This window comes from Protopterus annectens, chromosome 14.part0 (genome assembly GCF_019279795.1).
Source record: "Protopterus annectens isolate FY-2018-M chromosome 14.part0, PAN1.0, whole genome shotgun sequence".
Taxonomy (NCBI): Eukaryota; Metazoa; Chordata; order Ceratodontiformes; family Protopteridae; genus Protopterus; species Protopterus annectens.
Window position 1 is genome coordinate 416919198 of NC_056748.1, and position 15872 is coordinate 416935069.

Consider the following 15872-nt stretch of genomic DNA (forward strand, 5'->3'; position numbering starts at 1 on the left):
CCCACAAAAGTTTTTCAGTTATGTCTCTGAGGATCAGATAGTTCCAGAAAAAGTGTTCAGCTATATCACTGACAATCAGATAGTCTCACAAAAGGTTTTTGGTTATGTCCCAAAAAAGGTTTTCAGTTGTGTCTTCAAGGATCAGGCAATCCCACAAAAGGTTTTCAGTTATGTCTCTGAGGATCACATCGTCCCAGAAAAGGTTTTCAGCCATGTCTCTGAGATTCAAACAGTCCCATAAAAGACTGAAAAACCTTTTGTGGGACTATCTGATCTTTATAGACATAGCTGAAAACCTTTTCTGGAACTGAAAATCTTTTGTGAGATTGATCCTCAAAGACAATCCCACAAAAGGTTTTCAATTGTGTCTTTGAGGATCAGACAATCTCACAAAATATTTTCAGTTATGTCTCTGACAATCAGCTAGTCCCTAAAAAGGTTTTCAGCTATATCTGTGAGGAGGAGCCACTTATTCCCTGTTTTAAACCCTTGTTTCTTAATCCAGCATCAATACCATTTGGATCATCTTTCATCAGCATTATTTGAAGCTCTCCTTTTGTTATAGCTTCTGTGATCCTAAATCACTTTTAATATTGTGGTGGCAGCCATTAAGCCATCAAAGTGACAATGTTCAAGATATGTCCTGGTGTAAAATGGTCATTTTTTTGTCTGAGTTGTCTAAGATAAAAGCATGATACCATAGGCTGTTTCCACTGGCAGGCTTTAAGTGAAGCTATTTGTAAAAAGGGATGTTAAGATTATAGAACTTTATTTTTGCCTGTATCTTTTTTAAAGATTTAGTATAAGTGCGTTAGGCCCGGCAAGCCAGCATGTAGAAATCTACTGCCAATCATTAGCGGACCGGAGTTCCGCTGTGGCGACCCCTAACAGGGAAAAGCCGAAAGACACAACAACAACATTACTATTTCAAACTCTAATTAGCATCTGTCTTACAATAAAAAATGTAACATCTTTTGTGCATAAAACAAAAGACTCCTTACTACAGAGCTATTTCTTAATTCCCACTTACCACTCCCTCTCCACTAATGTTACAACTATTATTCTGCTGAAGACTGTTTAGATGATGAAAAGTATTTATTCATTTTCTTACCTTCTGCACTAGACCTCATCCTCATACAGCTCATAGACTTTATGGCCCCTCAAATATCCAGTGAGGAGTTAGACTAACTATATTTACTGTTCTACTTTACTCCAGTATCATCACCCTCTCCTCTCTATCTCCCTCCTTCTCTCATTCCTCAATTTCTCCTCCCAACATCCACCTCTGCTTAAGCTGCTCTTACCTTGTACTGCACTTCCATACTTTTCTTGTCGGTGCCCTGCTCATCTTCTCATAAACTCATATGTCTTAGTCATTTTCCAATTTCTCCAGGCCCACTATTATCCTTTCAATTCTCCCTGCTATTAATTACATTTCCATCTGCTGCACAATGTTCCACTCATCCCTTTAAATCTCCACTCTCTTTTCATATACTCTGCTGTGCAGAGTCATCACTTGCCTCCATAATTTTCCACCATAAAGAAAAAACATCACATATGCAATTGGTCCAGTTCTTGCCTCCCATCTCCAGCACCTTGCTTCTGGTAACCATCCCTACTTCTTCAACCCCTACGCCATTGATGTAAAAGTCTTTAGTGCATGTCACACACTAGTACCACCCTGCTCAGTCTCTGTACTCATAATACATTTCCTCACACTCTATCTCTTAACCATAACTTGCTCTTCCTTCCCAACTGATTTCTAAGCCTGCCCATAATCCTTTGATTATGGAACTTTCTGGTTTGTAAAAAGTTAATTCATAGGGAATTAGAGTTGTCAGTGGTATCTGACATATGGGCAGTCTATTGTCTTTTACTCTGCTTTCATCTAAGAGGAAATACAGGAAAGGAGAAAAGGGTTCCAACTGTAACTGCAGGTATACATGAACACAGCAGGCCCAACATTTTATCTTTCTCACTGGTGTCAGCATGTGTTTTGAAAAATTCAGTGTGTGTCTGCAGTCTTCTCACTATTTGTCTGAAATACTCTGGCTATAGATTAACATTGCCAGAAGCCCAGCTATCAGTATCCTGTGCTTCATTCAGTACCAAAAGCAGGACTTAGCTCGTTAAACTGTGCCAAAATGTCAGAAACTTAGGCTTGAACTGCTACAGTTTTTATTTTTGCATCTGATTACCCTGAGAACTTCAAACAGACATCTAATACCATACCTTGGCGGTGCTAATGATATTGCTTTATTATATATTACAATATTATGTGCCTCTCCTGCACTAAAATGCATCACTCTCCTTTCGTCATATCCTTGTCATCTCCGCTTAGCCACCACCTAACATTGATGAGCACTTTAACTGGTGTTGCAGCCTTCTTAGTTGTCTCCAATATAATGTTTGTTGTTGCTGGCACCGAAAGTGTTAGTTTTGTTTTAGCATTAGCCTACTAACTCTTTCACACCCTAGCCTGAGTGGAAATTCACACCTAATGACACCTCTAGAGTTTCTGCTTGGACAGCTTTCCCCTGAGTGAAAATTCTGACAATGCAGTTTTCTAACATTCCTGTAAACAAATCTCAAAAACTATAACAGTTACAAAAGAAAGAAAACTTTAAAGTTATTCAGCAGACACTTCTCTTCACAATGGTGATATTAATATGTCTGCCCATACCTCTCAACTGTACAGATTTTCGCAGAATGTCCAGATTTTTGCCTCATATTTTTGGTCAGTTTTTCATGAAATTGTGTTTTTCTGGCAAATTATTGGCAAATCATTATTTATTTTATTTATTAATTTATTTACATTTGTTTACCAGGAAATTCCAACTGGACACAGGTCCTTTTTCAGCGGAGGCTCGGGGAGAAAAGCCCCACAGAACAATAAATGAGCAGCAGAGTACATGAAGAACAATTGAATATACATACAATAGCAAATAATACATACTGCAGCAAACACTGGATATACGTACAATATGAAACATAGTAATGAACAGATATACCAATATCTAGCTAGAGGCTAGGAATAAAGGTAGGATGTATATACAGATAGTACTAAGCTCAAATGGATACTGTTCTAAACTAATATACCTAAATCTTATATACAAATATTGCACTAAACTCAAGCAGATAGAAAGCAGATGTTCCACACGAAGATGAAACAAGCTAGAAGGACTAATGGGATGGAAGGGGATGACAGAGGAGTAAGAGGGAGACTGACTAAGTAGTATACGTGGTAGTGAGAGGAAGCTATGTGTTAAGTCAGTTGGATATGTATTTGGAATAGAAATGAAGTGAGATAGTTAAGCATGTTATAACAGGTCTGAGAGATCGAGTGAGGAGAGAAGGGAAGGGTAAAGGGTGAGCCAAAGCCTGCAGAGGAAGGAATGTATTAAAGATTGAAGTTAGAAAATAATGACAGACATTTGAATTTCAGACTTCATACCCTTCAGAAAAGTCATGCTAATGCAAAACCTGTTATTCTATCAGCTTTCTAAGTCTTTAAGAGCAATATTTAAAAACTGCTCCTATTTTGCACCTTTGTCCCACTTTTATCTATGGCTTTGTCCAGATTTCTTGCTCTAAGAGGTTGAGAGGTATGTGTCTGCCTGATTTAATGGCAATATTATATTGAGCAAATAATTCAATAATAAGTATAATTGTACAAATAAGTATTAATATCTTTGTAAACATATCAACTAGACCACACCTATCAGTGTGAATTGTGTTCCCTCTGATGTGGTCTACATTTTTCTGCAAAGCAATTTTGTATCACTCTATTTTTTGAGATATTTACATAATTAAAATGGTATGCATATTTTCATATTTAATTGGCATATAAATGCAAATATCTACCAAGGGCTGATAGGTGGACACTAACTCTCAGTGCAAAGCTTTTCCAGAATTATGCATTCTTCCATTTGATACCAAGCAGTATCATAGAAACACATTCTGGTTCAAGTTACTAATATAATTATTAACACATGGCATATGTTCATAATATTTCTGAAAAATAACTCAGTTTCTCTGGTACCAAGTACCCCATTTGTCTGAGTGGCCATTCCTGACATCTGTGGTGACTGGCTAAATGAAATACTGTGGCACAATGCTTTCAGGTAGACAATTCCCGAGATATTTTCCTAAATGTGACATTTATGCAAATATGCATATTGCCTTACTAAACAAGTATAAATATCTTCAAACTGGTAGTAAGCAGACATCAGCTATTAGTGACACCTTTTGCACCATTATCCAATCTTTCATTTCATACCATGGACTACCAGATAGACACATTATTATTCAAGTTTTTAATACCATTATTCACATATGACATACATGCATAATATTTCTAGAAAATAACATATATTTTGTCTGTTATTCCATTTATCAGAGGAGCCATTCCTAATATTTGTGGTGACTGGGCATGTGAAATGGTGTTCTACAATTTATCAAGGTGGATAATGACAGAGATATTTACAGACATATGATTTTTATGCAAATATGCATATTGCATTAATAAACATATGTAAGTATCTGCAGACCTACAGCAGGCAGACAACAGTTATTAGTGTCACCTTCTGCAACATTATGTAGTCCTTCATTTCATACCATGGAGTACCATGTAAACACCTTCTAGGTCAAATTATTGATATACAAATTAACATATGACATATGTACAACATATCTGGAAAATTACCTAGCTTTTCTCTGCTACAAACTTGTTTATTCAGTCTTGTTCTCACATTAACAGTACAAACATGTTAAAATCCTGACCTGATTGTGCATGAGTTCTGGATTTGTCCCTGATTCTGGGGCTGAGGCTGAGAGTGGATGTCATGCTTCAATAGCACAATTAATACACATGAACCAGGAATATACTAGGCATTGCATTAATATGTTTCACTGTATAAAGGACACTACTGTATTTCAGTAAATGAATAGTACTCACCTTCAAAATCAGGACAAATTCACCCCAGGCATAACTGGCACTCCTAAAGAAGGCAGGTACAATCTAGTGTGAAAACCGGAAAGCCTTGAACTTCCTATGACTTTCTTCCAGCATTATACACTTACATTTACTAGCACGATATAATGTTCATATTTGTAGTGCATGGCACATACACATGTCTAAGCAGTGGTAACATTTGTTAGAGTACAATAAACTAAAGGGATGCACAGATGGCTCAAGTGGTAAAATTTGCTGCTGTGTCTTTCGGCTTTTCCCGGTTAGGGGTCGCCACAGCGGAACTCCGGTCTGCTAATGATTGGTAGTTGATTTTTACGTGCCGAGTTACCAGCCCTGACGCACAACCTTCAATGAAGGTACGCCCATTCACGCATGTCTCCACTCAGAAGATGCTCTGGCTGAGAATCGAAACGGACAGCGTCTTACTGTGAGGCGACAGCGCTACCTCAGCACCACCACAGTGGGTACAATTTGCTCAAAGCACAAATTTGCTCAAAGCACAATAAAGAAAAAGGATGCATGGAGGGTAGCACAAACAACAAAAATAAAGAAACGCAGCTCAGTTACCTCACTAATCTCTTTTTCCATGACTCCCAATAACAATACATCTTCTGTAACATATACAACCATTAATAAATAAACAATAATTCCCTGTTTATCTTACCTCTATAGCCTCCCCTCAGAATAGAACAAAATTAATAAAATAAAAAATATAAAAGTAAATGAACCTCCCCATCAGATACTGCTTAACACAGGCAAAGGGTCTCTTGAATTTGTAAGCAAAATACCATGCAGCAATGGCCTTTACATTAAAATCTACAATGTCCTATCTTTTTCTTTTACAGTTCATCCATGGCTAGGACACACATCATATATATAGATCTACTTCAGATTGTTCGACATTCCAAAACGCTGACTTTCATATGGCCAAGACCATATGATCAACATTTTGAAATGTCGAACAATTCCTACATATTGTAAAACACACAAAACTTCACTGTGTTTAGCAGGGGGGGGCAAGCTCCCCTGCACCCCCACACCCCCCTGCTACTTAAATATTCCTATTCTGAAATCGCACTACAGTGCAGAAAAGGGAAATCTCCCAGTTCTGCGCTGTATAGGGAGCTCCGTTATACATGTTCGACATTTCAAAATGTTGAATGAAAACTACAAAAAAGTGCTAATGGACATTACTGGTGAAAAAAGACGTTTTTATCAGAGCATTCGTGTGGAGCTTATGGTGGTGTTTTGTCCAGAAGCACTTTTTTTGTGGTTTTCATTGGTCTTTAATAAGTGCTTTTCACGAACAGGTATCTTGGATTATTTCAAAATGTCAATTATATGGTCTTTCGAACATCTCAAGTAGACCCATATATATGTGTGTGTATATATATATATATATATATATATATATATATATATATATATATATAAAATGTATGTATAAATGTGTATATACATGTACATGCACACACACACACACACATATATATATATATATATATATATATATATATGTGCACACATATATATATATATATATATATATATATATATAAAACACACACACACACACACACACACACACACACACACACACACACACATATATATATATATATATATATATATATATATAATGTATAATATATATATTTGTGTGTGTATCATATGATCAAAGTTTTGAAACAAACATTTTGAATGGAGATCACAGTACAGTGTAGATCAGGAAATTAAGTGTTTTCCTCACTGTAGTGTGATCTCAGAGTGGGGGTGCAGGGGGGGCTTGCCCCCCTGCAAAAACATAAAAAAAGTTTTTGTTTTTATTTTTTTTTCCTTTTATGTTCGATGTTTCAAAAAATGTGATTATCTACAGCACACGTTAAAATGCTTCTGCAAACTGCAGAGTGCTTAGATGTGATGTAGGCATGGTAGGAAGAGTGCACTTTCTAGATGAGTGCTGTAGGTGCAGTCAGACAATTTACTTAGTATTATGGCAGCAAATGAGCTAATGTCAGTTCTTCATAAATCAGCTCAGAATAAGATGAAGGAGGAAATACCTAAGCCCAAGATCAGAACTACTGAACTAGGAAGTCCACACCAATATTGCCTTCCTCTTCCCCTAATCCCCCTCCAGAGGAAGTGCACCTTGCTGACAAAAAATTCCATTCCCATTTGTTTCAGAGTCTTATAACTTATACAGGGAGTCTCCATCCAATCAGGACTCCCTTAGAATGCATGATAAAGAGGAGTTGGGATCTTTGGCCTGCACTCTTTTGTGCCTAACATTTCTGTATACTACAATGGGCATTTCAGAGAAAAAGCAGTTGGTGCAGGATGAAACTTTGTCCCCCAGTAAAAGTATTGCCAAGTATAAAGATTCTCAAGCTTTTTGGCTTGTCTGAATCTTTGTGTAAACCTTTAAATATTTAACACAAGCTAGACAGGACTACCCTAATATCTCCTTTCAAAAGAAATAAGACTGGGTCTTCCAACCTTCAAAGGAATTTTCTTTTCAGGTGTTTTCTCAGAATGAGCATGGTATGGTTATGTAAATAAGTAAGTAATTCCAGTACTCTTTAGTGGTGTGTCCCTTAAAGCAAAATACATAAAACAATCAGAGGAACATTATATATTCTTTAAAAGCTGATATAATTCAAAATCACAACTCTGCCAAAACCAGTTTATATAAATGTAATGAGTAATTTTCAATTAAATATTGGGTAATATAAATGCTTATTAAATAGATTCAATATTATAAATTTATGCTTTAATTTCTGACATTCGAACACTTTCTTCTTTGTGGAAAATACTATTTCTTAAAGATAGGGTGAGGCACAAAACAGTACTGAAGAGAAACTGAAAGTTGCCCATTATAAAAACAGATACTATCGGAGTTGTATGTTGACTCCAGAAGTAAAAAGGTGATAAATAATTTCCAAGAATGGTATTTGTTTGCAAGATAAACAATGAGAAAGGAAATGAAAAACAGCAGCTGCAGGGAGAGGACAGTCAGGGCTGTCAGATGAAAATAAGCATACCACTTTCAAGACGTGTGTGATGAGGTAAAAAGGATGAATGAAGAAAAAAGAAGGAACTAACTTACCATGTGAACAGGCACATGAAATGAATACAAACATAAAGGCATCTTTGAAAATCTTAAACAAATTAAGGGAACGTGGTAAGAAAAGGCTAATTAGGGGCAACTCTGAGGCATAGTTATGAGGTAGTATGAAAAAATTTACAGTGCATCAGTTGATACACAAACTATGTTATATTTTTGTATTTTTTGCCATTTATTTACTAGATGAGTATACCAGTCCAGGGACCCTTTTCAGACATGGCCTAGGCCTTCAGGTACACAGAGAAATTTTAATGAATTTGGATGGTTTTAAGAAAATACCTCTCTATAAAAGATTTATAGATGATATACTTTTATTTCTTAGATACAGAAAATTAACTGGAGATATTTAATAAAGACATGGAAAAAAGTATATGTTTTCTTAAGTTTACTGTTAGAAACAATGGGGAATGTTACTCATTTTTTTGGATTTAGAAATTACACTTGATAAAAAAGAATCCTGCTTTCATTCAAATATTTTTAGAAAGAAAACTTTTACTAATAATTATGTAGATTATTTATGACAGTATCCAAAATTTGGGAAAATATAGTTAGTAGACAATTTATTAAATTGTCTAGAATTATTATTAGGGACTAATATTTCAAAATAGAAAATTATAAATTAAAAGGAATGTTTTTGGAAATAAACTATCTGAAAATCTTATTGATAGTATTTTGGAAGAGGTAAATGCCAACAGAAATAAAAAACAATCCTATTCTAAACTATGGTTTTAAATCAAAAAGCAAAAATGAAGATTTGTCTCATGATTTTTATTATAGTTTCCCTTTACTATCAGCAGTGATATGGTTACCATTAAAAAAGTTATTAATAATAATTGGATAATTATACAAGGAACTCAAGATTTATTTAAAATTGCAGGGACTAAACCTAAATTATGTTATAAGAGAACAAAAATATTAAAGTTTTTTTAAAACAAATACAGATGCTGAGTTGAGTAAAGAAAATGTTAGATTTGATAAAGGTATGTTTAAATGTGGGAAATGTAAAATGTGTAGGTTTATTAATGAATGTAGACAATATATTTTAAATATATTGGTTTTAGAGTGATACTTAAAAATATATATGATTGTAATTATGTATATGTAGTTTATCTTGCAACCTGTGTTTCACGCCAGGGGTTCTATGTGGGTAAAACCACAAGACCCCTGGCTAAAAGAATAGTTGAACATAAAACAGCTATTAAAAAAGGACAAGACAAATGTATTGGGTAAACACAGTCTTAGTTGTGTAGATTTTAGAAAAATTGAATTTATAACCCTTGACCAAGTTAATTTTATAGGTGATTTGAATAATGTTTTGGAAGTAAAGGAACTTAAATGGCAATTATTTTCATTTGCAGATCTTTTTCCTGGTATAAATGAGAATTTAAACATTAAATGTATACTGAATTGGTATCATTAAGGAGGAAGTGATATCATATAAATTAACTGTTTGATTGTATAATTTGATATATTCTGTTGGAAAGACTATTTAAGTGTGAATGTTTGACTGTGGAAATTGTTTCTGATGAAGTTCTAGTACTGAAGAATGAAAGTGCTAAATGATTTCAACTAACCTTGCGTTATTCTCATATTATAGAAGTATTGTTTGTTGTTAGACAATAGTAATAACACACTGAACACGAGTACATAGCTTATAACTATAATTTTAAGTAATTAGAGGGATAACACACTGAGTGACACCAATAGACATAATATCATGTAAGCAATTAAAGATATCATACATCAAGACTTATATAATTAAGTAAACAGTGGTATAACATACCAACCAATAGTAATAACATAACATCATGTAAGCAATTACACATTACAAATGAAAGGATATTTATAATTGAGTAAACAGATGGATAGCTCAGTAAGTGGCAACAATAGCAATAACTTTTTTGTAAACAATTTGCCACAAAATTTAAAGGTGAAATTGTAATGAAAATATAGATATGTACATATGTGCATGAAGCGTAAAACTAAAACTGGAAAATTAATAGCTAAATATATACACATAAACACAAGTGTTAAATGTGGTAAACAAGATTAAATATTTAGTTCAAGGGTTTTTTTCTGCATTTTATATATAAAGCTCATGAACAAGTAATGCATGTTTTTTTTTTCCATTTGCTAACAGATTCTGATGATGAAACATGGTGCTCCAAATATTTTTTAAACTACTCTGCCCTAAAGATGGCTGACATTATCCGGGATGAACTGGTTGACATTATGAACCGTACTGAATTACCAATTTCAGGACCTGCTTTTGGTGTGGAAGGAAACATACTTAATATAAAAAAAGCACTGTTGTCTGGATATTTTATGCAGGTACAAATACATCTATTAATATTTTTCTAGATTGACAAAACAATTTGAGATTTTATCTTTGATGTTTCAGGTAAAGCATGAAACTTAGATTATTTATTTGCAGCCTTAGGGTCCACACATATAGTACTACGAAAAAAATGATGAGTCATTTTCCCTCAGTATCAGCATATTCTTTATGTTCAGAAAGATGAATCTATGCCTGCAAACAGTGCATTTGCTTTGAAGTTACATGGCCAGAATTGTTGTGCTTTTTACTATTAGTACCATGAGTAAGATGCATCACTTCACACTTTCAGATTAGGGCTAGAAGACTATACGTGTTGTATTTATGCAAGGGGTGAAAGAAAGCACACTGTCTACATACCTAAAGCAACTCAATCTATGCAAAATATATGTGGGAAAAGCATTTCCTGTCAATCACAAACTGTTAAACCTAAACTTGCAGCATCACTCTTAAAGTTCCACTGAACCTTTCCAAAAGTCTGGTATGATACAGATGAAAAGCTGGTATTGATCAAAAAAGTGTAAAGTGCCAATCTGACAACATCCATAGCACTGACAATCAGGTCAGACAAGTGCAGAAAACATAACAAAACATACTTTTCTGAGGTTGGTAAGTGCCTCCCCCCTCCCATTCAGGCTACTACGCCCCTATACTTTTTTTATTCTAACTTCAAGGTCACTACATGTCATGGAAACCAAAATTCTTTGTAGCAACCCTGGTTATTAAACACTATTTATAACATTAGAGATGGTGTCTCTTGCAGTCATCAATGAATCAAGTACTGATAAATCTGTCTTCACACAATAAATTTATCCCTGTGGTATGCATCTCTATGTAACCTTAATTATTGTGCAATCATCTAATTAAGTTGGACATTATTCTTGTTCTTTCTTAGCTACAATTAATGTAAACTTGCATTGAAAATATAAAAACAAAAGAAATTTTAGCAAGGAATTTGAAACTTTATTTAATGTGATCACAACACAGGTCCGAGTTAGTATACTCTACCTCAATCCATTTTCTCTGTGAAATATCGCCTATTCATAGGACATGCATGTCTTGCAAGGGGTCTGTATCACTTTGTTGAATCCCACATCAGCAAATACCTCTTCACCAAACACCTATTTATTGAAGCTGCAAATCAGTGAACAGACTTTTCAATATTTTTTTTCCCTAGGGCAAAACAATGGTTGGCCACCATCTGGAAATTGCCCTTTTCGCCACTGTAGTGTGATCTCAGAGTTAGTATATTTAGTTAGGGTGGTGTGGGGGTGAGCAGCCTCCTATATGGGGGGTGTGGGGGCATAGTCCCCCACCTGAGTAGGTGTTAAGTTTTATGATTTTGTTCATGGTCACTAGAGTGGCCTACTGTTAGTTTCCTTAGGAAAAATTTCATTGAAAAGTCCATTCGCTGATTAGGAGCTTTGATTTACAGGTGTTTCATGAAGAGGTATTTGCTGATGTGGGATATGACAAAGTGATATAGACCCTTCCAAGCCAAGCCACTGATGCCTTCAGAGGGGGTCAAAGGAATAAATAGCTGTAATTTTATTACTTGCCTTCTCTTTTTAACACAGTTTATTAATTCTTCAATAGTCCTTCAACCACTGGGTAATGTTGCTTAAAAAATATTATGTAAAATTAGCATAACATACTTGATTCCCAATATTTTGGACAAAGTATATCACCAGCAGAGTTAGGTAACCACTTACATAATCCCCATGGAAAGAGAAACTACTGGTTTCTCACCTTCAATCTATTTCTGCATTTTGTATATAGAAGTTTTAACTATCCCAAAATACTGTCTACTGCCCACTTACAGCTTTTCAGACTATCCAACTTAGAATATGTGCATTTAGGCAGTTATCAATCCTTCACACTTCACGTCTGAGAAGTGTTCTTCCTTTGTCCCCTAAGCTCAGCTTTCAAACTCTAAAATTAGACCATTCACTGTTAAAACACACTCTAGCCACTATTATCCATTGTGAGAGACAACTGATAGTTGCGATTCTCATCAGTGTTTTATGCTTATAATGTTTAAATAAAAACAATTGTAAACACTGACAGCATCCTTTTTCATGTACATTGTAATGAGCAGGGCATACAGCTCCATAAAACAGAGACTGGAGGCCCTATATAAAATGACTACATGTGTGTCCTGGAGGTCAGTCTGTGGTCATTGGCAATGTTTTGCCTGTGCCCGCATTAACTTGGCTTCAGATGTTTTCGTTGATCTCCATATGAGTTTCCATAATGCATTCAACAAGTAAGAAAAAGTGTCAATGACACTTTTGATGGATCACCTAAGAACAATCAAAGTATTTAAACTCACAATGATGTCATGCTTTACATATGCAGAAAGAGTTAAGCAATTATATGTTATAAATGTCATTTTTCCAAGAAACATGTGATGACATTGTTCACTGTTATAGGTGAGTTCACATATGGGTTATGCTGGCAACTTGTTCAGCCAGAAAAAAGAGATAAATCCTACAACCATCCTGAGTTAATAATAAACTGTAGAAAGAATTTTATTTTAGTCATTAGAACCACAGGCCAAATGAGACTCTAAATAGGAATATTGATGAACTGAAGCAGTGTGCTGTAGACTGTGAATCTGGTTTGAGTCAAGATGAAACATACAGTTAGAGATTGGTGAGGGGAACTCATAGTGAAACGTATCATGGAAAGCTACTTTTAACCAATTTTAACATTTTCCCAGGCACTTCAGCTTCTCTTTAGTGAGGAGACCAGAGACAGATATAGACATACAGGTGAGGAAGCACGAGACAAAGGTTGATGTTGTGCTAAATGTCAAAGTATGGTTTAATACTGCAAAAGATAACAGGTTTTGTTATTAATGTAAGTGAAAAATAATGTACATTTCATAATTGCGAAGAGGCTAAATTCTATACTTATGGAAACTGGACATATAAAACTAGACTGTCACAGTAAGCTACCGATAAAAATAAAATAACTACTTTTATAGTAACACTGAATTGTCAATATCTTTGATAAATTATCAGAAAAAAAGAATGGTTTTGGTCTACATTTATTATAAATTGTGAAAAAGAATACATGGAAACAGACACATGAGCAGCACTTCTATTATACCTGTATAGATGTTTCTCACATGGTTCCTATTTATTTTATTTAGTTTTTCAGCTGTAATAACATTTCAAAATCACAAAGTATGAATGTTATTAAATTAATTTATTAAAAGGATTCTATCTCAGTTTCAAATAAAACAGAAAATAAAGCAACAAAACAACTATATACTTATTATACTATATTATACTATATATTTTTTTCTACCCCATCCTGCTCCCTAAGACCATTGTGGATGTGCAATAATCATTTTCAGAGGTTAGAAAGCCCTGGTAAAAGAACAACAGCTGAGAACCCACAGTAAATGGTCATCTCCCAGTGTGCACTACCTAAGCAAGGACTCTGAACCCTGTTTTGCCTGGACTCCTTACAACCAATATATGTTTAATAACTAATGCTTTTTCATTCTACCTCCTGTATCACGGATATTTGCACATTCCAAGGGTCATTAATATAATTCCCTCTCTTCAGCTTACCAGCTGCCCTTCCCGCCTTAATATTCCTAATTTTGTAAAGCTTTAACTGGAACCCATTGCTAGCCCTTTCTGCATTTTTCTATCGTAGGTGCTGACAGAAACACTAAGCAGCTAAACTTCATAGTGTGAGCTCTTACTATTTAACCAAACTGACCTGCAAGTTACCATCCTGACTGTGACTGATTGTTTTCAGCCTGTAAAGCATCCAGGGTGCTGTTAAGCTAATCTCCAGTCTCCCATGATTTCCAGCTTTTGCGTGGTCTGGGGAGCTCCCATGAGCCTTTGTGGCATTTAAAGCTCCTGTTTGGTGCCATATGCCATTTTCTACCCCATCCTGCTCCCTAAGCCCATTGTGGATGTGCAATAGCCATTTTCAGGTACTTCAATGCTGTTGTATAAATGTTCCCTTGCTATACTACATTAAATGGTGTTTTTTTGAATCTGCATACTGCTGGCAAACTAAGCTTGCTAACTGCCATACCTGACATTGCTAATATGTATTTCTTGAACTAAAGTACTGTAAATGGGACTTGTGTTTAATATTCTGCCTGTATTGTAACCCAGCATGCAAGGATAATGTACAACGATTAGATTTTTAGTGTAGTAGTTTACCTATACATTGCTGTTCTGCATTAAATGGTGTTGCTGCATTTTGTATATTTTGCTGGCAAACTAGATTAGCTAACTGCCTTTCCTGACATTGCTATTACGTTCTTTGAACTAAAATGCTGTAAATAGGACTTGCTGTAAATGTTCTGCCTGTACTAAAACTTAGCAAGCAAGGGTAAATGTGCAGAGTAGTTTTTAGTGTACTAGTTACATTTACACGCTGCAAGGCTTACATTTGGAAAACATGACACCTCGTGTCTTCACAACGCAGTGAGAATGCTGTTTACCCTCATTATAAGATAGCAAAGGGATTGTGCATCTGAGTTTAATCAGTTCCTGCTTACACTGTTTAAGTGTGCTGCCAATGGTTATTAAGGTGCATTCTTCCTCCTACACTGATCCTTAGTCCTCAGCCAGTAAAACTAAAGTAGAAACAAAGAATTAATAAAAAACAGCACAGCATCTTAATGAAAGTGACTGTCGCTATAAAAAGTCTTGCACAAGGCCGTTTTATTGTTGCCGTTTATACTCACTATAGGAAGCAAAGGGATTACGCAGCTGTGTATAATCAGTACCTGCTTACACTGTTTAAGTGTGTCGCCACGGTTATTAAGGTGTATATTTCTTCCTGCATTGAGTCTTAGTCCTCAGCCAGTAAAACTAAAACAAAATACAATGTTTTTAAAGTACTGAATCCTATCTACCTACTGATTAATGAAAGGTTCTTTAAAGCTGTGGATAAATTAAATGGTACTATAATACATGTTGAGGGGAGAATTTATTTCTCTGATGTTATTTTGCACTGTAACTGTTTTAACAAATTGTTAATGTTCTGTTCTTAAAAGTGTAGGGATAACAATTCGCTCTCTGTCTATTCCTGTATCTGCTGCTATAGATTTTAACCAGGTCATTGATCCCTATCCTTGCCTGACTACTGCTTTACTGCTTGCACATCTTCAATCTTTTTATTTTCTTGACGAGTGATATTACCTTTTTTCTCTCCCTACCATACCTTCTATTTTCTATTGCATATGAAATGCACCACTCCATCACTGCACTCTCTCACCCAAGCTCCCTCTTTTATATCTCACATTTTTGTCTCTTACGCCTATTCTATTAACTAATTTTAGTTTCTTGAATGCTGCCAGAACTGTCCTCTCTTACAGCTGCTTATCTGTGTTCTCTTATCACTGACCCACACCTCATTTGTACCTGCTTTATTTTGCAGAGGTTAGAAAACCCTGG

General features: G+C 35.2%; 1 protein-coding gene across 1 annotated transcript in view; it reads left to right on the forward strand.

Moving 5' to 3' along the window:
- The window catches only part of DHX32 (DEAH-box helicase 32 (putative)), a 507915-nt gene that overhangs the window by 332732 nt on the left and 159311 nt on the right, over positions 1 to 15872 (forward strand). Inside the window, exon 9 of the mRNA XM_044056183.1 lies at positions 10240 to 10430. Coding sequence (XP_043912118.1) covers positions 10240 to 10430 — 191 coding nt within the window. The remainder of the gene's footprint in view (positions 1 to 10239; positions 10431 to 15872) is intronic.